Source organism: Camponotus floridanus, unplaced genomic scaffold (assembly GCF_003227725.1).
Source record: "Camponotus floridanus strain SB8 unplaced genomic scaffold, Cflo_v7.5 scaffold54, whole genome shotgun sequence".
Classification (NCBI taxonomy): domain Eukaryota; kingdom Metazoa; phylum Arthropoda; class Insecta; order Hymenoptera; family Formicidae; genus Camponotus; species Camponotus floridanus.
Window position 1 is genome coordinate 256581 of NW_020229703.1, and position 27398 is coordinate 283978.

At 36.2% G+C, this 27398-nt stretch overlaps 1 protein-coding gene across 1 annotated transcript in view; it reads left to right on the forward strand.

Annotated features, from left to right (window-relative positions):
- The window catches only part of LOC105257387 (GAS2-like protein pickled eggs), a 57338-nt gene that overhangs the window by 21347 nt on the left and 8593 nt on the right, over window positions 1–27398 (forward strand). The window contains exons 3-5 of the mRNA XM_011267971.3: window positions 1833–2330; window positions 26786–26987; window positions 27091–27175. Of these exons, the coding sequence (XP_011266273.2) occupies window positions 1833–2330; window positions 26786–26987; window positions 27091–27175 (785 nt within the window). The remainder of the gene's footprint in view (window positions 1–1832; window positions 2331–26785; window positions 26988–27090; window positions 27176–27398) is intronic.

The window sequence follows — 27398 nt, forward strand, 5'->3', positions numbered from 1 at the left end:
TCCCCCCTTAAAAAGTTCGTCCTGTTGAACCGAAGAAGTTTCTCGTAGAAACGCAGGCTCTTTCGAGCCTGCATTAAGAATGCGTAAAGATTAGAAAAGCCGGCGTTCAACAACTTAAGGATTTTATGACGCAATTAATCGGGTATGGAGCAGAAGAGCAAACTTTTGTATAAGTTTCTGGGATTTTTCTCGTTTTATTGACTCTGATTTTTTCTTAATGACTCATATTTCTCAGGAAATAAAGAAAAATTTAAGCATCATGGAACATATAAGATTCCTGTAAAAATTTCTATAGATATTACATAAGTATCTTACAAGGATGAGATTGGTTAATAATGAGGCTTTTTTTAATTCTTAATTTTCTTAAAGAATTTTCTGAAAGAATAAGAGCTATTATTAGCAAGATGCTCCGACTCTCTTTATACATGACATCGAAATTCGATGCGTCGCACGCGAGCAAACGTTGCACATACGGCGCGATGTTTGCTCAGACGAAATACGATTTTATTTAAACATCGGCGACTTTCTAACGGGCCGACTGTTCCGGGTCATACTGCGTGGCAGCTTCTTTTTCCAACATTAACCCAAATATCCTCCTAACGAGTCATCTCGTCTCGTCAACTCTGTTTGAGCAGTATATAGGTTCAACGAACTGTCATTAAAACGAGCACCCAGTTAGACTAGTGTAGTCGTTTGAGCAGATGTTCGACGAAAAACGAGCGATGAACAAACAGAAAGGGATTGAAGGGATGAAATAGTATTACCGCAACTGATATATGTATCTTGATGAATGATGATAGTCAAATGGACGAAATTGTATGACAAACGAAGGGGTAGTTTTTGCGGTTCTTTATTCTATCTACAGTACCTTTTTTTATTTTAATGTTAGTGGATCTTAAATATTTTCTAGATCAAAAAGTAATTAATAATAGAGTAAATTATTAATCATAGTAAAATTTAGTGATATCAAGTCATATCAATCATAGTAAATTAATCATATTAATAATTATAATAAAATTCATAATATTATTTCAAACTGCGATTTCTTAAATTTTCGTAGAAATTACAAAGAAAATTGTTCTCATTTAATTCACATTGTAAACTACGCAACTAGACAATGTTTTATTATCTATCATCGCTTTTGAGCTGCCAAAATGCTCCCCGTTGATCTTGGACACACAAGGGTGTACGCATCTCTCTTAAACGATACATTCATCTAAATCAGTAACGTGATATTGCATTAAAACGTTTTTTCTGGAGGGATGACAGTCATCAGATGCCATCTGTCATTTCAACTACTCGCGGTAAATCCAGGATTTTGATGCCGCGTCGAGTCTCGTATCTGAATAACGTGTATGTGTATGCACGACGATGTAAGAGGAGTCGGTGTATGTGTGTGGGAAAGCTGTTGAATGGCGTGAAATGAAATATCGCGTATAACGCACACATGCATTCTCTCTAAGCATCGGATATAAAGTATCGACGTTTGTCATAAGCGTCACGAAACATTGATGCACACGTAGGCTACACGATATACATTTAAATCGCTATTATTATAAATCGTAATTCACAAGACACCGCAAATTACGGTACCGAACGAAATACTTGTGCGATTAAAAATAAAGCTTGGAAAGTCCATTCCGCGAGAAGTTTATAAAAATCAAAGAACATTTTTTTATAATCATACATCTCTCTTAGAGATTACTGAAATTGGCAAAAGTGCGATTTGCTTTCCCTTTACTGGCTCCGACCATTCGCGGCGGTAAATTATACTTCTGCTTCTGCGCCGGAGATGATGCACTGACCGGAGTGATTTCTTTTTCTACTTTCAGCATGCGAACAACGTGCGGAAATATGCGGGCGATTACGTGGCCCGACGTCAGGCCCGCAAAATGCCGATGACACGTTCGATAACCTCCCTGGCGCTGCCGATGAGCCAGGTAGGTGACGTGCCCTACCTGCCCAACGCCAAAGCCGGCACCTTCTTCGCCCGCGACAACGTCTCAAACTTCATCGATTGGTGCCGCAACAATCTCGGGATCATCGAGTGCCTGCTCTTCGAGACCGAGGATCTGATAATGCGTAAGAACGAGCGACACGTGATATTATGCCTGCTGGAAGTGGCGCGTCGCGGCGCCAAGTTCGGGATGTTGGCGCCGTTGCTGGTGCAAATGGAGAGGCAGATCGATCGCGAGATCGCCGCCGAGAACAAGGCGGCGAATGGCACCGACAACGAGGAGAGCGACGACGAGTACGAGGAAGAGCCGTGTCTCATATACGGACCGCAGCCGCAGATCGTCACGAACGATCTCAAGACCCTCCACGAGTTGGTAAGTGAAAATGTATACGATCTTGTGTTGCTTAAGTTAGCTCTCTCGCGAGAAAGGATGCTCTTTTCGTCGCTGAAGGAAAATAAACGCGACGCAAAAGTTGACTCGTTGAAAAAAAACAAAATTTAAAAAAAAATGTTTAAGACTTAGTCAATATATCAATTTTTTTGAATTGGATTCTTGTCAAGGCACGGTTTTATAACGATCGCTTTGCGATGCTTCTCGATCATTTCTCGGTAGCTTTCTCAGCGATTCGCGGCGCCGATTTTGCGATGAGGCTCGACGATTAAATCTCGGCGGCTTCGAACGTATTCCAATGGCACGTTTCGTCGCGTATCATCGCCAACAGCGATCGTAAACGTGCCGCGGCTATGAAAATAACTCGCACCCTTCGGTGCACATCCGGGCATATTTATGGCGATCTCAACTTATATCCCGAGAATATCGCTCGATCGAGAATAGGAGAACGGATATGTGAGATACTTAAATCTAATGAACTGTCGATAGTTTTACTTATCGATATCAAGATCGATATTACAACCACGATATCGTGAAAGATAATTAGAAGACGAATAGTTTCTGCAATAATTAATAAAATTGCACAATAAACTTCATCAGTTTGTAATTTTGATACTGATTAATTTCAAGTTTAATAATACTTGTTACATTTCGAATGTTCGCGAATAAATTCATAATTCAAGTAATAATTACAAAGATCGCGCGATGATAAAATAAAGATTTTTAAAATTCCGAATTAAAAATAAGTCAACGATTCTTAAATCATCTCGGATCGTAAAGCGTCACAGCTGTTACTCCGTTTTTCTCTTCGCGCGCATGTACGCATCTTTGACAGGGAAAGGACCGACCGCTCCCACGGCATGCGGTGTGTGTGACCTATCCGGCATTTTATTATCGGCCGATTATTATAAATTAACGGGTAACGATCACGCGGCGCATGCGGCGCGTTAAATGTCCCGTCGTGCGCGCGAATCGCGCTGACGGCTCGGCGTCGCAATAATTTCTCTGCCGCGCCATTAATTGTACTGCCGCTGGCGGAGAATGCGACGCATCGGCTGACACTTCCCCCTTCTTCGATGATGTAAATGTAATATTCTCTATATTTCTCGGGCTCGTGGCGACATTTCATATCTTGCTTACATTTCCGTGCTAGACGTGACGATACGATAGAGCAATGATAGAACTAAGGAAGATCTCCTGCGGAGGAAGTTGGGGAAGCTTTGGCCTTCATCTTTGCAAACAGTTTCAATATTTATTTGGCTTGAGAAGTAATATAAAAAATATTTGAAGATATTAAATTTATGAAATATTTAATAATATTTAAATTTATTGTATACTCATTGCACTTATTTATTGCTCGTATAATTTGAATATTTAAATTATTATTTATTATTATTATTTTACTTATTATTTATTATTATTTAACAAGCCTAATAAATTATATTTAATTGTTGTCTATTAACTTTGCGTGATATCTTTGAAAGGCAGGTATGACAATTTGGTCTGACTAAGAGCGATCGGCTTACAAAAATATCGGATTATAGTCGACTCGCGAGTGTGTCTAACGGCGGCGATTACCAGCGGCGATACACGCGACCGGTATACGTGTAAGCGATGCTAAATCGCGGCATTTCACGAAGCGGAATAATTCCTTCCCCAGGGCCTACAGCTCGACGGCGAACGATAACGTCGCGGCGCGCGGCTTCTCGCTGTATAAGAAATTCCAGGACGCTTTCCCGCGAGGTCGAGGCTCGTGGTGTCTACGCTCGCGTAAGGTATACGAGCCTTTATCCGAAAGAAAGAAAATTTCGACATAATCGTAGAATGTTATAAATCTGCTCCTCGCGATAAGTCTTTTCTCCTTTCGCGGGAAAAGCCCATTCGCAAAGCTATTTCATATTTATATTCGTTTATGATGTAAAAGACTGCATGCTTCTCACGGATATAGCGGGATAAAAATGCAGGAAATAAGAATTAGTATGGAATATTAATATTTTGCAGCCAATTTCTAACTAAAAACGAGAACTTTCATAAAATTCATATTAAAATATAGATTTTTTATATTTGATGCAAAAATATTGATATTTTTGATAAATAATCATATCGTGTCACACTAGCTTAAAAATTCATACATTTAATCAAGATTTTCAATGATAAAATATTTTATTTTATTTATTCATCTTCAATGACAAAATATTTTATTTTATTTATTTATCTTATATATTTGTCCCCCCCCCCCTTTTATAACCCTTATTTTATCATTGAAAATCTTGATTAAAAGTATGAATTTTTAATCTAGTAACACGATATAATTATTTATCAAAAATATCAATATATATAATAATAATTGCTCTTATTAATATTATAACATTAATGTTTCGATTGCATATATGTAAGTTTATTATTATATTATACTGTATTTATAATATAATTCCTTTTTGGCGAAACATATCAAAGATAATATAATAAAATGATAATTCGCAACTGGCATCGTAAAAATGATATCCTGTTTCAAAAAAACAACAACATGATATCATTCTTGATACGGTATAATGTGATAATAAGCTTATGTAATCGAAACATTGATATTACAATATTGATAAAAGTAATTATTTGTAGCCTTCGGTATCAACCGGGAAGTATCGAGGCGAGAGCATCAATAACTTGCGGATTGTGTATCGTAATATCATTAACACCCCTAGTGGGTAGCGTAAGCGCTGCCAGCGTAGAACCGAGCGCGTTACCGCCGTAAATCTCGTGGGAGCGTCATTATAGCCGCCGTTCAAGCGTATTGTGCGTCGATTTTCGCGATCGGCCGCCGATATCGGCGGATAAATTTCACTTTGCGCCGCGGGGAGGCCGGACGATGCCGCTTGCCGGTGTCTCAAGTAGTAATATACCGTGAAAGCGTTGCCCACCGATTCCAATAAAGTAGAAGCGAGCTGAGGCGAGCCGAGAGAAGCCGCTTTGTCGGCTCCGTAATTAATGGGAATATTTATCGCACGAAAGTAGCAAAATCGGGTATCAGAATCAGGCCTGAACTTTTTCCATTGTTACTCAGGTAAAAGAATTTGGAATAGCAATGAAATTCCTTCTTGATTCGTGTAATGCAATTTTTAATTATCTAATTATCTAAAATATGTGGGAGATTAAAAGAGGATCATCTACGATTATCCTTAAACAGGACTTAGTGCGAAACTGCTCGAGACAATTTTAATCTTGTAATTTTCTTGAAATTACAAGGAGTTGATATTTTTACACGTGTCACGAGTCTTGTTAAAGTTAACCCTGAGCGCGGGATATGTTGAATCGTGATTGAATCTCGAGATGACGATTACGTCGTCTCGTGTCAAATGCCGAGGTGTTCAAAGCGGCGACTCGCCGCTTTATTGATAATTAATCTAATCTCTCTTTACGCCGTGAGATACGACGACACGAAGGCACATTCTCCGAAGCGTTTGCTTTTACATTAAAGCCGTTCCTCGCGGCGATGCGGCGGCGATTCAAGGAGAGAGAAGAGAACGAGTAAGAGTATAAGAGCGTGTTTTACGTCGGCTATCAATTAGATTCGCTCTTGTCACGCGCGTTATCTTATCGCAAGCGTTACGACTTTGTTAACCGCGTTTGATATAAACAATTCCGCGACGTTTTGCGTAATTGTATACAAGATGCGATTACCGCGAATTGTTGTGGCAATTGTGTAGCAAGGGTTGGTTAATACGAAATACTCATGTTAATTTTAACCCTGTTAATTTTAATAATAAATAATTACTTATCAAATAATTTTTACCTGTCATTGATAATAATTATTAATCGAACAATCTTAATATTTCGTAGTAAAATATAAATTTTCTTTAAATTTGTAAGTCTTTTCTATAACAGCATTGAAAAAGATTTCTGTTTTTCACAAAATTCACAATTCTTTATTTTGTGTTTATACATATGACAGTAATCAGCTGATAGCTCCATAGTTTCTTTATCGATAATAAATTTATACGAAAGTTTTATTTACGACATTACAATTTTATTCTTAATTTTATAGCATTTTCTCGTCATTCGACTATTCATGCGATCGTGCTATTTTCGTGATATTTCTGAGAAATAAAATTTCTAACTATATATAACGACACATTTGCGCGGAACTTTGGCTCATACGGGTGATTTCCTTGATTCACAATGACTCAGTGTCGGTAGGTTCCGCGTCCAACCGCGGTCCACGATAAGATAGCGCGTTTAACAAGGCTGAATCTAATCGATAGTCGAGGTAAACTGTGCAATTCTACCATGGTGCGGCACCACGCGTGTGTTTCGTTCCCTCGACGGGCGATTGCCGTAAATGGCGCAATGCGAAATCGTTGCCGCCAGCATGTTCAGTTATCGCGGAAGCGGATTAGCAACGCACGAGGACGAAATTTTTTTTATCTTTCCTTAAATTTATATAGTAATATTTTTTGTATATTGCAAAACAGTTGCCCGTGCCGTCCACGCACCGCAAATTCGCTGCTCGTGTCACTTTAATAAAGGTGCAATTTTAGCGCGCGTTTATTTTCTCCATCACTGCAATTTTGCACAGACAATATAGTTAATTTCCTTCGTTTATTTATGTATTTATCGAGCAAATATATTTAAAGTCACACACGTTTTACGCACGTTTGTTAATTAAATTCTTATTAATTTTAATTATAAAATATATATTCAACTTTGTTTTTTTATGTTTGTTATTTTCGATGAAGGATTTTATTTAACTTTCTGTTTTATGCAATCAAATGCTAAATTGTTGCGAATGAATACGAAAAATCGGAAGAAAATTGGAAGATTGTTCTATATATGCATGTAAAATAGTTATATTGCAAACGAATGCAATCGGGAGAAAAAAAATATTGAGGCGAATATTTGGCAAGTTCTCCATGGTAGATCTTATTCAGGGAAGTTACTTCTATCGTGCCAGACGGAGCTTCGCCTCGCGAGCGCCGAAAGCTTGTATTGATCGCTGTTAGCCCATTTCGTATCAAGTTCAAGAGCAAAGACAGCGAAGTTACTTCGAAGGACGAAGTCCTTTTCCAACCTATACCGGCGGATGGGTTTTTTTATTTTCCTCGAAATTATTCTTCGTTATTCTATCGCTTGTTAACATGTTAGCTGTCAAATTTTGTTATATCAGGAAGGTATCTCATTATCGAAAAAGAAATATTAGTTTGCGTTTCACTTCGGTATGTTGACACTGTGGCTCATTTCCGACGATAAGTGTGCTTTTACGTAATTCCACAGACAATACGAAAATGTCTCTTTTTTTTTTAAAGCCAGGATGGATCATATACATCGGCATATTTTTAGTCTCTTTATTTTTTCTAAAGAGAGATTTTTATTTCTGTCTAATAATTTTTTGCGATTTGGAATCAATATTTTTCGATTTAGATACTGTGAAATATCTCTATCTTCACTGTCAGCTTATATATGAAGTCAATTTTTTTGCATCAATACTTTTAATAGTGTGAATAAAATATTTATAATTTCTTTATTATATTATACTAAATATTTTTAATACTTTTTTATTATACTTCAAATATTAAAGTACATATAACAAAATATATAATATATATAATAATATAATATAAGAATATACGTTTTTAATTAAACTGTTTAATGATAATTGATTTATGTTTGCGGTACAATTAGTAGATTTATCATAATCTCGCAGTAAATTATATTTATTTTTCGAGATGCGATCAGTAAAGTTACTTTCTAATACTTTCTAAGTATGACAATGACATGCGTTTTAAAAAGATATGATTCAGTTGTCAATCTTTAAATTGTCCGAAAATAATGACGTATTCTATATTTGTATACACGTCATACATATGATATCATACAGTCGCGTTCATGTTCAGAAAAATAAAATTTAATAATAGCAAAAAGAATAACGATATTTTACGACTATTCATGATTTCTTCACATATGCTAAACCAACTGTCTCGACACGATACAGTCAATAATTCTCATGTTTTTTTCCTTTTATTGAAAATGACTAATGCCGCATCATTATTAGCTAAATCCAGCGAATGTCAAAGTCGAGCGTCTTTCTCAGCGTCTAACTCTTCGATAGTAATTCCGAATCTTTTTCATCGGCTGTTTGATCAGCCTTTGATCGTCGCGCGATTTATTTACGACTCGAGAGAGTTACTATTTATCCAGAAGAGTGAGAGAGGAATCCATTCGCGCGCCTTCACATAGAACTGCCATAAATGGTGTTGAGTTCTCCTCCGAGTCTCCGTGTCAGTTATTATGTACAATTAACCGAGATGCTGACGGGAGAGATGGTTGCTGGAGCTGCGCAAGGTCTACTTGCGGTCCGAGTCTTAGCTAATCACTGTTTGTCGAGCACGGATTAAATAGAGAGAGAGAAAGAGAGACAAGGAGAGGTAAAGAAATGGGTTAGAAATTTAATACCGAGGTCGGGCCGCACTTTGGTTAGTAATTATACATGGTCGTGTAATGTAGGTGAATTGATCATTTCTTGACTGGGATATCTGATATACATATGTGTGAGTCGAGGTTACAAATAGAATGAGCGATGGTCGTTGATCCGATCAGTTGACATTGGTTAGCAATCTGGACATCGCGCTCATAGAAAGGGTGAGGTAATTCTCGAGGGACCCATGAGAATTCTGATTCGTAAAATGTCAGATGAAATTATATCGATGTGAAAGCTATTGCAAACATTTAAAGCCGCGACATTGGAACGTTAAATCTATATTTTTTCTTTATTTGTAATTTTTGTTTTAATATTAATTATGTCAAATATAATATTCTTATTAATCAATTATTTTATAAGTTTTGATTTACTTTTTTTATTTAAAATTCTTAATTTTTTAAATATTTTATATAAATACTTCATGTCGAATTTCTTTTATTTCGGAGCGATTTTGCTGGCAAGACATTCTTGATAAAATTCCGGGTAGATGATTCTTCCGCGGTCGTGCACAAGTCACCTAAATTTGGACGAAAACGGTACCACGTCGAATCGATACGTCAATAATCAAGCTTTGCACGGAAGGGAGATCAAAGAAAATTTCGGGCTGCACGCCTCAGTAATCTCGCCTCGATAGAAAGCCTTGTAGGGGACCCTAAGATAACTCTCGCATGGATTTTCATAGAAGTGCATGTAGGTTACTCCGATAAAATGCATTTCAAGTGCTTCTAAATGTCGTCGATTGCTACGAAGCACTATATTAATGTCGGACGTATCGAAAAATTGCAAATTCGGTCGAATCATATGCCATAATCGCAAAGAGGCACACAATCCGAATTTCGAATTCTCTGTTTTACCTTAAAAATATTTTCAAAATTTGCATATATATAAGGACCGAAATTACAAAATATTTCTGTCTTTTACTTTTTTATAATCTATTTATTTTTTTATGGATCGATATGTGTCCAAGATTAGATTAAAGCTTGACTAAAAATCAGAGCTTGTTTTTATGATATTTCAAGATATCTTTCAGAACGTGATTTCATATAATTTCTGTTTTATTTTATTATCAATTCAAATATATTTTTGCCTCCATGTAACAAGATTAGCAGTTGCTTAAGCACAAGATCGGATTGCAAGCAGACGCGCGATTCGCTATATAAAGGGCGTGACAAGTCATTCCCACGAAATGACGCGTCGAGGCGACTTCGACGAACCATGTTTCTCCGAGGCTTTCAATTACCGTAAACATTTGCGGCATCACGGGAATCACGAAAATAAACTATCGAGGGGGTCGGGGAACGGAAAAGCGGGAACAACGTGGCCATCGCTGTGGACGGAACAGCTGAGAGCTCTGCGGGACGTCGTCTCTCTCGCGTATTGATTCCCGGGACGCCGGCGCGGTTCGGCGTCGGGACGCCCGCCGTAAAAGCTGCGCCTTCAAAGCGCCGCAATTCCCCGGAATTCACCTGCCGTACACACGTGTGTATGTAGGCGTACGTGTGGAAGAATCGCTATTTCAACTCGCCAGGAATTGCTCACAACGGAATCATCCGCGCATTTTCCATTCCTTGCCTTGCTTTCGCGCGAGCGGTGTGTTTACGTTCACGCGCCATCGTGAGATCTGGATGATGCTTGCCGCGCGTTATGCACTTTCGTTGGGCTAATTGGATGGCTCTAGGGTGTGTTCGAGAGATCTTCGGGAAGCGCGGAATGTCTTGAGAAAGATGGGAGTTATGCTGAAAGAGAATTCACAGTGTCGAGTATTTTTAATTAGAATGTTGAATCTACATGATTTTTCTTTGAGATTAATTACGTACTTTCAAAGAAAGAGAGAAATTTTGACGACTTCGCGTACTGATCCTTCAATCTCTCTCGGCCATATTTTTCAACGTGTACATATACAGAAAAAAATGTGTCAAATCAAAACTTAAACTAACGCGTTTATTCTTATATACGCAACAATATATAATCTTCTTAGAAGATTAGATTTAGTAATTTCAAATTTCAACAATATTATAGTCTTGTTTTAATATTACAATTGTCATCTCAAGAATATATAATTGTTTAATTCTACTTTAAGAAAATTATAATCTTTGATTTAAAAATGTTATCTAACATTGTTTCTTTTCCATTCAAGAAAATTAAATCTTAAATCATAAGAATATATTTTTCTTGATTGATATAAAATGGCTTCATTCAAATAAGCAATTATTCAACCAATTATATTTTTCTTTAATCAACGCAATATAATCTCATTTCGAAGATTTCCATGTTAAAGCTAAATATATTTTCAAAACAAGAATGTCCTTTTCTTATATGAATTATTTTTCAATCCTTTTTATATATGATATAATTATGAAAATATTATTTTATTAAGTATTACGTTATTTACGTAGTAGTATTAAGCATCGCAAAACCTGTTTTTTTTCTTGTTCGGAAACTGTTGGCAAAATATTTCAGTTTGAATTTACTTCGAATTTACTGCCACGTCGTTTAGCAGATTGCTTAATATCAATCATCGACTGGAATTCGGCACTTGTAATTTACTGCATCTCATAGCGCGATCGTTCGATGCATCTTTCAGCCGAGTAACTCAATATGCGCCTTCGGCGACAAGAGGGACGCGATGCGGTATTTTTTGATTTAGTAGCAACACCGTTGAAAACAACCACGGGCGAGCTGATTCCCTCATTTTCGTTTGCAAAAAAAAAAAGAAAACGGTATAATGTAATATCTTGAAAGGAGACGCTCTAATTAGAATTCGGTGCACTGACAAATCGACGCGATTATTAAAAGTCGCGCGGACACGACGAAGCGAACCGCCCACGTAACTGTTTTCTTTCCCGTTTGCAATCGCCTTTCGAATTCTCTTCTTTTTTTTTCTCTTTATATGTTACCGGTTATGTAATTTCGCAGTTGAAATATTTGAGCTAATGTTGCTCCGATTTGCTTCAGCGATCGATTGATTGTCGTCGAACGAACACGGATTGATATTTATTATCTTGATTATTTAACGATCATTAATATTTGTGCAGTTTTAAATCCGACATGTCATATAATTAATATTATAAACGATATTTTTCTCTCTCTCTCTTTCAACATGTAAGCGATATCATAAATATATTATTGATATAGATAACTGTATTGATAATGATATGTATATATTTTGAGAATACTCAGATAAGAGAAATCTATCTATTCATCCTTCTTGTTGGGGTTTTCCAGATTATATCTTTTTTCTTACAAAATAGTATATCGAATAAAAATAAAAATTGTTACATATATAGTTTCTTTTATACAGAAAAATTTAATTGATTTCGAGCAATATGTGACAACTTTTTGTTTTGAAATGTCATATTGCTATTAAACGAATACCAATGTGAAATTAACATTCATATTACTTGTATGTATCGCGCAAACCACACATCGTGAAAACCACGACTATTTCCCGAAGGCATAATATAATCGCGGCAGAATTAACTCAATAATTAATCTTTTCTTGCCACCATGTCCTGAATCATGAATATATTTTTTCTTCATTTGTAATGCGCAAATATTAAACATTTTTAAAATACTGTTATTCCAGTTTATAAACACGTTTTGAATTGGTTAAAATCATTATGCAGTTTTAAAGTATTGTCATTCCAGTTTAGAAACATTTCGAATTTATTGAAGTCATTTAATTCATAATTTTTAAGATAATAGAATGAAGTAAGTCCTGATGAACAAATTTCATATTTTTTTTTTATAAAATTGGGAATATTTTATTATAGAAATTATTGGTAAAAAGTTATTTATTCAACTTTGTACAATTCACAAAATGTATATAAGTATGTGAAAATTAATCTATTTTATTTATAATTAGCGATAATACAAAATTAATTTAGAATTTTATGGATATGCTTAATAAATGTGTGTGTCTGTAATTACATAAAAATATAACTTGTATGTATTTTCTTTTGATAAATGGAGACTTGATACGGAAAGTATTAATTCGTAGTTAACTGTCGGGGCGTTACGAATGTTACGCGGATCTTACATTATGCGCGATAAGCGCGTTCATCAATTACGAGAGTGAGCGTGGCGATAGCTTGAAATATTTCACGGCATTTCATTAGGTGATTTCCTCGATCGTGTAACCGCCTCTAATCGATGCTCGGTAAATACATACAGCGATCGTTTATAAAGCGAGAAATTTCACCCGTACATGGTTTCACATGCTGGATTATGTATGGAGCAAAAGACGGAAACGAGACATTGTATCGAGAGCGTAATGGGCGATCAACAATCGCGTTGCCATAAATCGCGATGGATTATGCACGGTTATAATGTGTTATTCTCCTGGGAAATTTACTTGCATAGTTACGAGGCAAGATTATTTAAGGCTTCATTTACGTCAGGCTTCATTTTCACGAAGGATATTTCAGAAGAGAAATGCCTATTTTTCATATGATCGGCATCTTGACTATAACTAATTTGTTAAAGTATGAAATTTCAAGTTTTATACGTCTTTGTAAATATTGCAGGCTTTCTTTTATAGACAATTAAATAAATTGGTAGCTACATAATCTCTTCGACGAGCTTATAAATCGGATTTACGATAATAGCAGATAAATCCATTCATATAAGACATAAGAGATTAGATTAAGTTACAAAGATTAACTTGTATAGCTAACGTTATTTATTTCTAATTCTGTCATATTGATTGTTTACAGAACACAATTCTTAACTTCTTTTATATTAATTCTTTATATTAATTTTATATTTTTATATTAATTCTTTTATATTTTATAATATTAATTAATATTAATTAATATATAATTTATAATATTAATTAATTAAAATCTCCGTATCGCTTTATTTAATACAATATATTTGAAAAAGCTAAGTGATTTACACCAAAAAACCAAGATTTCTATCTGCAATCGTCGCAACGTTACAAAACAAATGTTAGTTTTCTAAAGTAAAAATATAATTGTTAATAAATTATGCCTCGGAAACAAACCAATCGAAGACAAAAAAAATTCATATTTTCGCCCGATGTTGCTGGTGAAAAAAAGCGGGAAATATCTCCGCGACAAGATCGGACATTATTTTCACGATCAAGATCCAGTGTCGCTGAAATGAATCGTGATTTCGTAGATCTCGCGCTCGTCTTCCCACGAGGGTCTCCCCCGCGCATACGATCCTGGGAAGATCGGTCGGCGATGATAATGCCATGATAGCGATCCGTATCTCGACCGAAGGTTCCATCACTTTCTCCGCTGTGTATACAGTGTTTCAGGAAGAAGTGTCATATACACGGAAGCGACAAGATATCGTTTCGAGAAAAAAGTTCACATAAATGCATTTCTGCTATGATGGAATTGTGTGATGCACAACGTTGTATTAAAAAATAATGTCACGAGTATTTCCCTGATAGCAATGTTGAGAAGCAATTCAGATACAACTTACGTGCTTTACATTCTTCGCGCAATGATTATCGATATTTCTTACTTTTTAGGATATTTTAGATTGATGATGAAATTATATTTATATGAAGGATTGAATTAATCCATAATTAATTAAAAAATATTTTAGTATGATTAAATATTTAAAACATTTAAAAATATTTCTATTTAAAATTTCTACATCAATTATATCAATTCACGATCGCATTGAATATTCATAGTGTTTCCGCGTAGAACACTTTATATGCCATAACGAATTTAGATACCACGATTGGGCGATCAGAGATCAACTTTTGAGTTCCTTCTGGCTAGTCACGGCATCAATATAATACTTGTGATGTAATTTTGTTTGAGTCACTTATCCGATAGTCTTGGTCATTACATTTTAGTATGTTCATTATCAATGTCTTTCGAAACCGATATTTCTTTCGAAATGCTTGCTAGTCGTAAATAACTTCCCATAGTATGCTTCATTGCGTAGGTAGAAGAATCATTGGATAGTGAATTTTAAGCAATTTTTTTTTACTTTTTTTAAAAATCAATTTTGATTTATATATGATATATAAAAATGATATATAAAAAGAATTAAAATTAATATTATTAAAGGAATTCATAATACAGAGAAATCGACATGGCAGAAATTAGAATAATATTATTAAAAATAAATAATATTATATCTATTAATATAAATGATTTAATCTTAATCTTTCGTATAAACGAGATGTTATTTGATAATGGATATACAATAGAAATTGTCTTACATGTAACAAAAATTAAGAAAGAGATACAGCAATAAGTTACTTACATCTTACAATTTTAATTAATAATATATAATAAAAAGAAAAAATTTAAGAATTTAATTATATGCATATATATCTATACATATCGATCTAAATAAAATTATGTATGCAACGCAATAGCAATAAAATTACACTTTTTTTTTAAATTTCTTTCTAATTGAATACAAAATTTTATTTTTAACAGTCGCTCTTAATAAAATGTATATTTCTCTCTTTATAAAGTTAACGCTACTCTAGAATTCTCCATGTTAAAGGTGCAAGTCTAGTTGCAGACTAATAGGAATAATCGAGATGGCTTGCAAACGACTACCACGACATATTCGAGTTTCCTCGAGTTGTAGGTCAGTTCACAAAACGGCAAGAGATAAATGAAATTTCCGCCACTTTCGCTTGCGCACGTAGATACTCCTACGTATGATATAGCGAGATGTCGCGATTATAGAAGTCGACTCAACTCGATCGCGTTTCTCGCGAGTCTCTTAGGCAAGTCTTTCGATCGATCGCAAATGAGCCGCGAAACTGATAATCATGATGCAACTTCGATCATTCTCGACACCCCGTTAATTCTTTCATTACAATCCTTTCGCCGGAACATATAAACGCCCGATTTTATATGTCGTTATTCGTCCCACGCGAATTTACATTGATTTCCAAAGCATTAATCTAACAATCAAGAGATTAATCTAATTTGTGTATGACTAGTATATATAAATATATACTTGTTTTCTCTATCAATTATATTTTTTCTGAAACCGCAGATATACAATAATAATGTTGACATATTATTATATCACGTCACTAGGAATAAGAAGGCAGCTTTCACGTTTTATTCATGTATTTGCATGTTCCGTCTGACTAGTATTTCTCTCAGTTACCAAACTTCAAATTCGCGTACTCCAGTTTATTGCTCCACGCAATTAAGTCTTTCGCATCACGCTTCAGTGATCGCATTCAGAGAGAGTTCCGGCATATCGCACGGAACCATATCCTATGTCTGTATCATTCCAATACCTATCTATAGCATGTCTCATACCTACTGAATCGCAAGTCTTAGCCAAGAATTCTTTTACGAGGTTGATTTTACATGATTCATTTATCAAATTTTTTTTTTAATTTATAATAAGAAATAGTTTTTATCTATCAAATGTTAGATTAGATTTCTCTCGAAATTTACCTGCGGTTGATTAAAAAATCGGTCCATTATTTATTTATCTATTCGATGGAAAGAATGATTATCTCTATAATTGATAAATTCGATAACCTTACGTGGAAACTAAGTTTCTCATAATTTCTCAAGGACCACGCTCTTGGAACACCCCGTACATTCGATCCGCAACGGCAACTTTCCTCGTGAGCGCGTAATATTGTAAAATCGATGGCAGTTCGAGCGCAGTAACGTCGCTGACAAGCGCATTAAAAGGCCCCGGGACACTTCTCGTTTGTTCAGCACAACCTTTCGTATACCGCGGCAATACTTCCGCGTGTCCCGACGTATCTATTAACATAACAACGCGAGGAAAATTAATCCCGCCGCCGCCGTCGGGGCCCGCGGGGAAACTTTCCTCTACCATTTCTCCTCCTCTACCATCGTCTTCGAGAGGTTCACGTTCACGTGACCCCGGCGCGCGTGCCTCTTCCTTCGCATGCAATGTCGTCCTCTTAAATGCAGCTGCATACTGCCGGCGCATGCCGTGCAATCCGCAGCGCAATCTACGCAGATCGTGCCGGCGTTCCTGGTCTTGCGAGTAAATTACGGTCGTCCTGCAAAAGCAACTCCTGGGATGAAGAGCGCGCGCGCCTGTGGGATGTAGACTTCGGTACTCAAAAAGTCATCTGTTGTTTCTTCTTCGCGAAATAATTGAATCGATGAAACAGAGAAGTGGCATGTGTCATAAAAATTTTAGAATTTTTATATAAGTTTTTCTAGTAAATGTTTGCTATTTATTCCGTATTAATTTTTCGGCGCAAATCACTCGTAAAAAGTACTTTGATTAATTCTAATATTTTGCTAATCGAAGATAAATATTTAATATCAATATTTAATAATGTATAAATATTTAAAATTAGAATCATACGCGCGAATTCATTTATAAAAATTGTATCTATAACTTAATATTGTTGTCTTTGCAATTGAAACTTTCATTTACGAAAGAATTGTCGGTCTAAGTTATTTAATCAAGATTGTAGTCTTAAATCATTCTAGGACGTGCTAGACAAATTAATCTTTGTATTTAACATTTAGTTAACATTAAAATAGAGGGGTAATAAACAAGGATTATTAATATCGCGTGCCAATAAAGCATATCTGATATAAAATTAGAGATCATTTCGCTTGTCTAGAGAAATATACGATCGCACCTCGGCAGCCGGCAATTATGCAAGCCTATAAATTAATTGCGCTAAAAGAAGATACTCTACGGCAATTAGCGATTTATTTTCCGTGTCGAGGAAACGTGTTCGCCGCGCATTAACCTTTTCCGAATCAAGCATGTTTTTCTAGCTTTTTGCTCGACAATCTATCCATGTTGCATATTCCATTTTGTCGCATATTTACCGTAGAATTGTCTCAAATAATCGCAATTAAGTCGAACAATTTTTTTTTCTTCGTTAAAATATGTTACGTGCTCCATTATTATTAATTCTACACACATGTGAATTCTGTGTTTTCTGGTTTCTTCATCGAATTATATCAAAATGATACTGGATGATACACAAAAAATAATACACATGTCAATGAATTATATATCTGATCAATGTAATAAAATTGCCATAAATTTCTTATCTTAGAATGCATTTTCGTTTGTCGAACATATAAGATAAGCGCAACGAAATCGGTTTTACGTCGGAGCGTCGCAAGAAACGATCGCGCAAGTAGGGTAGGACGGTTGATCGATCGCCGTGAAAAGATTTAATGGTCGTCAATTAAGGAAAGGATTTTGCCACGATCGCTGTCAGCTCTTTCGTTGGCGTTTCATCGCAGGAAGTGCACCTGTCGCGCGGTTTTTTAATTCGTCGCCCTGTAAGACTCTTTGATACGTCGCGCCGATTTGCCATTGGAATTAGAAAGTCATCGAGGTGCTGCAGGCAATAGAGAAAAGAGAAGTGCTATTTCAGGGTTGCCATTTTTTCCTCTCATCAAATTCCTTGAGTTTTCTAAGCACCAACATTATATCCTGCATCATTATAATAACGTTAAAATTAATTTCAACTTCTTTTTAAGAGAATATAACTCTTATGTAGAGTGATGATAACAGTTACGAGATATGAAATTTAATGAAGCATAAATACGGGAGAGTAATTAAACGAGAATGACTCGCACACAGTTATTTATTAAGACGATAATATCAATTATGATATATATATTATAATTAGGAAACACATAAGAGTAACGCGGCCACTTATGTCGTAGACATGCAAGCAATTCAAATTAATTCGTTAGATGTGAGCAATCGTGAGTAATCGTCACGATTTCGCTCGTATAATTTATTTATGAGCTAATAATGAAAATCTTATATAATCGAATATTTGCAGTTACAATAGTAATTGAACAAATATGCATGAAGAAGTATTGCTTGCGGGCAAATGAATAAATAAATATGTAATATGAATTATTATAAGTGACTGATTGTTGCATGATGTAGGACGATTAGAGAGAGACTTATACACGTTTTATATTAAATTATCCGTTTATCTATATAGGTTGTCTCTTACTGCGTCTTGCATAAAAAGACACACGGTCTGTTTAACTGCTAGTAATGATTCAACGTTTAATAGCAGTTTATCTCTTTGCCTCAATTTTAACAATATTAATTTTACATTTTAACGTAGATTGTGCATAATACTTTGTGTACTTTAAGTAATAAGTAATACTTATAATTTTGCATGTCTATGTTATTAATTAATGAATATTCTCTATCAATGTTTTTATCAATTAATTAACGAATTAATTAATTAATGATTTTAATTAACTGAATATTATCCATGCTTGGGAGCAATAAAAAGTTACGTTTCTTGTTACGATTCTGGCGAAGTAAATGAGATTAATAAAATTTTGCGATGTTATCGCGAACGCTTTAAACCAAATGCACTACATGCAATTCGTTAGTGCGCACGCTGCGTGCACAAAGATCTCTATCTGCGTCCGATTTGCGCTCGCGAGAAAGTTGCTTTGCAAGAATCGCGAATTTTTCATCGCTCGCAGCGTACATCGCGAAGTCATTTCGCGCGATATGGATATCCGAAAGAATTGTCGCGACCGACCGGCGAATCTGGATATGCGTGGGTGACATCGCTCCGTACCTCTCTCTTTCTCTATCCTCCTCTTTTTCTCGTCCCTAGTTCTCTTCAAACGCGAATACACCGATAATAATAATCCGTATTCCATATCGGTAGGTTGGATCGCGTTACGTAAGCCATGGCGGCCTTGCATTATAGCATCATAACCATTCATCCTGTCCGTTCACCTGCAATGCGCCACACAATTTGTCCCAGAACGAGCGATATACTCGTATAGATATGCACAGATACACAGCGTCTCCCGATCATTGTGCGCTTTCTTTTAACTGTGAGAACAAACTGAGAAAAGCGTCGCCCCTCTCTCGACGTTGAGGCATCGATTGCTTCACATTGTAATTTGAATCGTAAATGATTTCAAGTTAAGTGCCTTTGCGAACTGAAGTACTAGTGTAAAAATAAACAAATTTTTTTTTTGTAAGATTCATTGATATTATTTTGTTACAATCATGTTTTTCAGGCTTAAAAAATTAACAAAATTTAAATTTAAACATCAATTACAGAGTTAATAGCTTTCTCGATTAATAGTTCGTCAAAAACTTTGGAAAAATCGATTTCAAATTTCGCAAACATTTGACAGGAATTGCATATTGTTTGGAATTTAAACATGCCATACGTATTTGCTGGCGAGTGAACAATGTTCTGTACGACGCGCAGGTTATTCGAGAAATGCAAGAGAAATGCTGTGATCCGTAAAATCAATCTATTGATTTCCAATTGTCGGTTCTCTAGATATTTGCAGTTTTACCGCTCCATTTTACGACCTCTGAGAATATTTTTATTCTACTGTAAACAATTCAATGGTCGGAAAACAATTGTGTAAATATATATTTCAACATATCATTATTAAATTTAATAAAATGCTTAAATTTAAAGTCACAATTAGATAAAATTATAAAACGAATATACTTTCTTACTTCATTATTTCAGTATTTGAAGAAGAATTTTAAATAAAAGCACGTAAAGGCTTTATGAAATACAAGAGGAAAAGAGTTTAACAAAGGAAATGGAAAGTTGTATATTAAAGAATATTAACTCGTCACTTTCGCGAGACAGAAATGAAATCGCGTAGTTTAGTTCGGTCTGTGGCGCGTTCGCAAACCGGAAACGCGTAGCCTACAAACTCAGTAGCTCGTAGACAATTGGTCTGTCGCAAAACGGTCGAGGACAACGAAAGAGGTCGGTGAAGATGGTGATTGTGTCCTGAATTTGATCCCGCGAAATTGACGGTTATTAATATGAATCCGCATCTAATAACTCGAGCGCGGTTCAATTAAATACATAATCGATATATTTCTTCGCAATCTCGACTCTTAATGTTCGTTACGATTGCTAATGTCACGCCATTAGTCTCGCTGCCATAACATTTGTCGATTAAAAGGACAACAAGCTTGGATTCGCTTGATAAACGCCATAAATTTCGCCTGTCGCCGCACCAACGTGCATTAATGGCCATTGGAAAATCGTCGTCGAACCGGTTGCATTATCGTCATTGATACTTATTTCGTAGTAAATGAAGGCTTGCAAATGTTACGCAAATGCGGTCGTGCATTGCGATGCGTTAGTCTCATAAATACAATAACGTCTAATGATAATTTCTCCATTTATTAAGATGGGCTTGAACCTCGTCGACGTGTCAATTGAAGTAAATCTTTTATTGCGCAGCATCGCGTTTTATTCTCAAAAGACGCGTAAAACAAGCATGTCACGCAGTTATATTAACATGTATTTTTACATTTTAATTCTTTAATTTTTTTTCAAAGTAACATGTCACAGATTTCTATTTTTATATTAATTTTGCAATTCTTTTCAAAGTAACATACAGAACTTTTGTATTTCCTATTAATTTAAAAAATCACAATTTTTTGTGATTGAATGTAAGTCATCTATTTTTAAAGATACAAATTTAAAAAAATCAGCAGAATTCCGATAATGAAATATGTCGTCGAAAGAAATATATGCATATATGCATATTATTAGCCTGAAAAAATATGTATTTATATCGTGCATATTTTTAAACAATTTCATCTATCGCAATCTTCTACATAGGCGTAGTTTATAGCCTATTTCACAATTTTGATCGGCCGTTCGCTCCTTTATATGGAAGGCCGCTACGTCTTTCTTCGTTTCGATCCGCCGCGCAATTAACGCGACGTTAATGATACGCGAATGACGACGAGTTAATACTTCACATAATTGATTCTTAAAATAGCATTTGGAACGAGTTCTTCTCGACGAGAATGATACGTAACCGGCGGAGTGAATAAATTCACGTCGAGCCCTGTAATGTGCCATTAGGGCCGAGCCGATTGGTTGTGTCAAGGCGTCCGTCGTAAAGCCAATGAAATTGTGCTTCGTTAACGTGCCTCTTAATTACAAATCTTTCCAAATGTTTACCGGTAATATATCGGTTGCAGTCGCCGTGAACCGTCCAAACTATTTCAAGCAAATTGCTTGGCATAGTTTGATTCGATTTATCTCTTTTCGTGCTTCTTGGTCGCTTTAAACCCCTGCGTGTTGCGCTGCATTAAAAGCACTAAACATAACTGTGCGGTATCAGATATAACTGTCTTAAATTTACGTGACGAAAATATCGTGAGCGAAAAATACGTGATTGTAATTTTCCTACAAGCTTTAAAAAAAAAGAAAATGCAATTAAAAATATCATTTCTTTATTTTTCTAATTTAAATCTTTATAAAATAATCTATAATTTATATATATGTATTTTTTATATATGTATGAGTAAGAAAATAAATTTTAAGATACTTCTCTTTGAATAAAAAAATTTTAATAAATCGCGTATCTTTAAAAAATCTTCTGCCGCGGATTTTGTGAAAAATTTCTGATCCATGAGGGGCACGATATGATTGTTGATATCCTCCCACGGAGGAATTAATTATTGATTATCGAACGGTATGATCGTCGCGATGCGGCTGGATTCGTTAATCGACTCCGCGACCTAATTAAATATTTGAAAGGAGAGACAACGTGACGTAAGTGGAAGCTCGCGATCGACGTCAGCCGGAACGCCTTCGGAATCCGCAATGAAATGCTTGTTTGCGATGATTTACCAAGCCATCGTTGCTTTTCCACGAAGATCTCGTTCGAGCAGAGATTTTTATTTTCACCTTACGTAACGTGTCAATTTGTCAATCGTGATTAAAATCAGATTTACGGCGCTTGGCATCAAAAACGCGTGCGGGCTTTTAATGCATCGAGGACGAGATCGATCGATATTTTATGATAATCAGGAGATAGAGGAGATAATAAACTTGTTGCTATAATATGATGACTTAATGTATTTCTCCGTACTGGAATTTTTAAAAATGTGTTTGTCTGAAATATGACAATCTAAATTGGAAATGTTTGATATATTTTTTTCTGTATAATATTATCACTAATCTATGATATAATTTGTATAAGATCATTTTTCAATCAACATGACGTAGAATATTTTCTTAACAATGCACGCTTTAATTTCGTATACGTACCGTATATGTGCGCTTGTCTCTAAATTTATTTACATGCGATAAATCAACGATACGACATAGTTAATTCCGTAAACTTGCGGCTATGCATCACGTGTAATATCACACAACTACGGGATATTACATCTTCGCCGCGTTTGGCGCAGCAGATTATTTAACACCTCGAGATACGACGAGCGAAAAATTTGCGTCGTCTTACATCATGGAGAAAATTCCGCTCGTGACAATTACGAGCACCGCCGTGCCGTGTATGCTTGTTAATTTATCGAGCGGTCCATATAAATTGTCCGTTGGAAAAAAGTGTCACCGGCAGGGAAACGCGGTATTCTGGCCACGTGTTCGCGCTTCTCAGCGGTCCGTGACTAAGAATTTCGCGCAGCACGGCGTGTTACATTGCAAACGCGAACGGCGCGGCACGATATCGATAAATAATTTTCACCGAGTGTTAAAAACACATTGCTGGGTATACATGTGCGGATGGTATTTCAAGTTCTGATGAAGGAATTTTTAAAAACTTTGTGAATTGATTGATAAAATGATATAAATTTGACAACATCGTTTTTGCTAGATAACATTGCGTATTTTAAGTAGCATTTTATGACGTGGAGACTTTGTTAATATCCTCGTTGGACATTTCTTTTTAAATATAGATCGACTTTCTCATTAGAATTCCTGAAAGGCATCAAAGCGCGTATAAATCGAATAGACATAGTTTGCCGCCTGTTTCTCAACTGTCTGAACAATTTGTCTGGTATGTAAACGTTGAATTTCAAACAGTGTAATTGATTGTAAATATGGACATATACATGATGCATTCTCGGATCTGGGTCGATCTTAAGAACTAATAAAACACGTTCTCAGACATAGATTGGATCTTTCATAGACACCCTATATATTTAAAATGATCCGACTCGGCGATAAGGGAGAGTGATCGATAGCGCAGTCGGTTTAACGCCCGTTGTAAATTCCGATCTTCGAACTATCGGGAAGCGATTTAAAGCGAAGCCGACTCACGAAGTTATTGATAGAGACGGTGATAAAAGATTGGCAAATAGACGGTACGTAAGTTAACGTAAGTTAACTAATATATAGTAAATCGAAAGTCTATCAATAGTAAAATTATCAAATATTGAAAAATTAGTTGCAAGGACCGATTAAATTTATCTTTTTCTCAAAAAAAAAATTATGAAGGATAATTTAATGATTAAATAATCTTTTATAGCATGTACTACACAAAATCGAAAAGTAAAATAAAAAGTATAAATAAATTCAATTAAAGGGGAGAATCCAAAAATTAAAAGGAAAATTCTCACAGCTTTCAAGAAAGCACAACTCTGATTAAAAAATCCAGAAGCATAAATTCTTTTATGATTCTCCTGCGATAAATATAATTAATTGCTAACCAGACAGTTCCTTCAATCATCGAGATGCGTAAAAATAACAATGCAACGAAACACCTCCGTGCCACCGCTTGCGGGTAAAGAAACAAACGGAACACCCTCGACGTCGTAAATCGCGCTCTCGATGACTCGATAAGCACGTGCGCGAGCATATAAAAACGCGATAAGCCGCTGATCTCTCGGCGATCGGCAGTTCGATCATCGATACCCCCGGTTAATGACCACTTCCGGCGGGCTGCGCACCATCGGCGCGCTCATTGATAAATGATTACGTTAGTGACGTCGGCTACGGTGGGTGGCCGTCGCCTCGTGCGAAGGACACGCGTGTTCGCGTGTTGTATCGGCGCGAGATTCGCGACCGCGATACCATCGGGCTGGCCCCGGCGATCAATATGAAGCGAAAGCCGCCGCGCGCTCGTTCACCGGCCACTCGTTCCGCGACACCACGCCGGCGGATCGATCGATCCACCGGCTGTTTATCGGCCGATCCGATCGATAATACGCGCGGGGGGGGAAGGGGAGCCTCGCGCGATCGGTCCGCATCTCGACCGCGGGCGTGTACCTACACGGCGGGCCGATAAATCGTCAACGACGCCGACGGCGACGTCACTTCGACGGTGTCGAGGAATTGAATCGGTCGGTGGGAAAAGGGCTCATGTGTACGCTACCAGGTGGTTTTGTAAAGTCTCTGCGTTGCAGTCAGTAACCGCTGCACGTGTGTAATAACGCGTGTGTTGACATACATGTTTTAAATTACAGTCCATGATCTATACTTGTCGGCTTTTTATATCGCGGATATATGAAAAATCATGTATAGATTATGTTGAATGGTTTTTCTTCTCATGCTTTGTTTATAACTTCAGCGGCTCTCCCATCCAAAAGAATTAAAAATAAAATGAATTCAGTACATTGTGTGATGTATACCTTTTTTCACGATTTTATTTTGCTTTTTCGAAATCCTTGGACCTTTCAAATTTGAAGAATCAATGATCTGCCACGTTAAAAATTTACTATATATTTTTCACTTCTCATGAACATGAAATGCGTGACTCGCAATTACTCGGGAAATTAAGTGAGATTGTGTAACGTTTTCGAAATGCCGAGACGTACTCTACGAGCATGAATCCGTTGCATAATCTTTTGTACGGACAATTTTATTGTATTATTCGACGACAAAGATGCGCCAAAGATTCGACACGCTTGCCTATCTCTTCCTTCCAGTCGAATTCGCCGACTTGAACGCCGACGTTTCGAAAGTTTTCTTCCAACATAGGGAAAAAGAAGTCACATGCGTCTCTCTTCCAGAGAAGCGAAACGAGCTTGTTTCATAATAAAGGACACTCCTTCAAGTGAAGAGAATCGGAGACTTTAATGCGGGCAACTCGCGCACAATTATCTCTGCTTTCTAATTCGAGCGCTTGCGAAGACGCTTGTGGAAAATGGTCCCTTTCGCCATGTCGATTATTAAACGAATAACCCTTTCTGGGATTTATAATCTCGTGAGACTTTCGAATCTTCAATTTTCATTTCAAACGTACGTAAATGAAGAAATAAAACATCTGAGAAAGGATATACTAGACTAGGATATAAGTTGAAAATTTAAGTATAAGTTTAAAAAATTACGATAGATATTTTAAAAATTATTTTCAATGTCAGTTTCTACGAGAAATTGTATAAAAATATATTTATTAATTGTATGAGAAAAAAAATTAATAATGAGAAACTGCAACTCATGTTATACGTGAATGCGACATGGTTGAATCGGAACAAAGTGCAAAACAAACATGTATAATCTTTTCTTCATTGCCGGCAACAGAAGCGACTTTCTCGTGAGGAAAAGCAAGGTTTCCCGAGTCGGTAATTGATCTTACACGAGCATGCCTCCGTCTTTTTGTCGGATGTAACTCAGCAGGCGATCGCCACTGAAAGCGATTCGAAAGACGAAGTCGACGAGCAGTTTTACCTGTTCTCTGCGGCCTTGTTAACGGAACGATGAACGTGCGTTTGAAATCCTGGTACGACTTCCGAGAATTCAGTTTTCGTCCCTACTAATTATCGGATCCTATATTCTCCGCCTTTCGGTCCGGTGATGTTTTTCTTCGCGAAACAATGCAACGCTTGGTCAGAAACTGATCGAGGTTCCATGTGTTTCGATAAAAAGAGTAATAAATATACTCCCGCAGTGTTTTTGTTTGATATTGAATCCAAAAATACATCATTGATACTCTCTCTCTTCGAGCTATATATTCTTCTTCGAGAGATATATTTATCGAATTGCACAGAGAATGCAATACCAAAAATAGCGATTTGCAGTTTGGTATTAAAAATTTCAAATTTTGGAAAATGTTAAATTCTAAAAATAGAAGAAAATATATTCAACAAAATCTCTTTACATTCGACCTGAATTTTTACCGGGAATTTATTCAAAGTTTTAATATTATAAGTGTCAGGAAAATCTCTTCAAATTGATAACATTATTAGAGTATATCTTTCATTAGATTTTATTTAAAAATCGATCATTTTCTGCTTTCAGGTCCGCGATATCGTAGAGGAATGCACATGTCCAACGCAATTTCCGATGATTCATGTGGCGGAGGGCAAGTATCGAATTGGCGACACCAAGGTCACGATCTACGTCCGGGTCCTACGAAGTCACGTGATGGTGCGTGTCGGTGGTGGATGGGATACTCTGAGCCATTATTTAGAAAAACACGATCCGTGCCGATGCAGAAACTGTAAGTATCACACGAATCATTTTTTATCGAATCCTTCTCTTCAAACAAGTCGCAACTTAACGATCCTAACGAACTTAACAATCTTTTTTTTTGAATTTTTCAGCCCATCGCTCGATGGTATCAGCGAAGCTCATTCAAAAGGCTGGTGGATCCTTCGACCTGGGTAACGCGCAGGTGCATTATGAACGGTGAGCATTTGCTCTTTTTTTACTACACTGGCACAATTTTTATTATACACAGATATGGTGCAAAGAATACTTTGATAACGATAAAAGCAGAGGTCTACTTTCTAACACAGAGTCAAATACTGATACCATTAAATTGAAACACACGCCAAATTTTAATTTCTTTTAATTTTGAAATACGTATGAATGTGATAAATTACATGGCAGTTATTATATGTATTTTTGT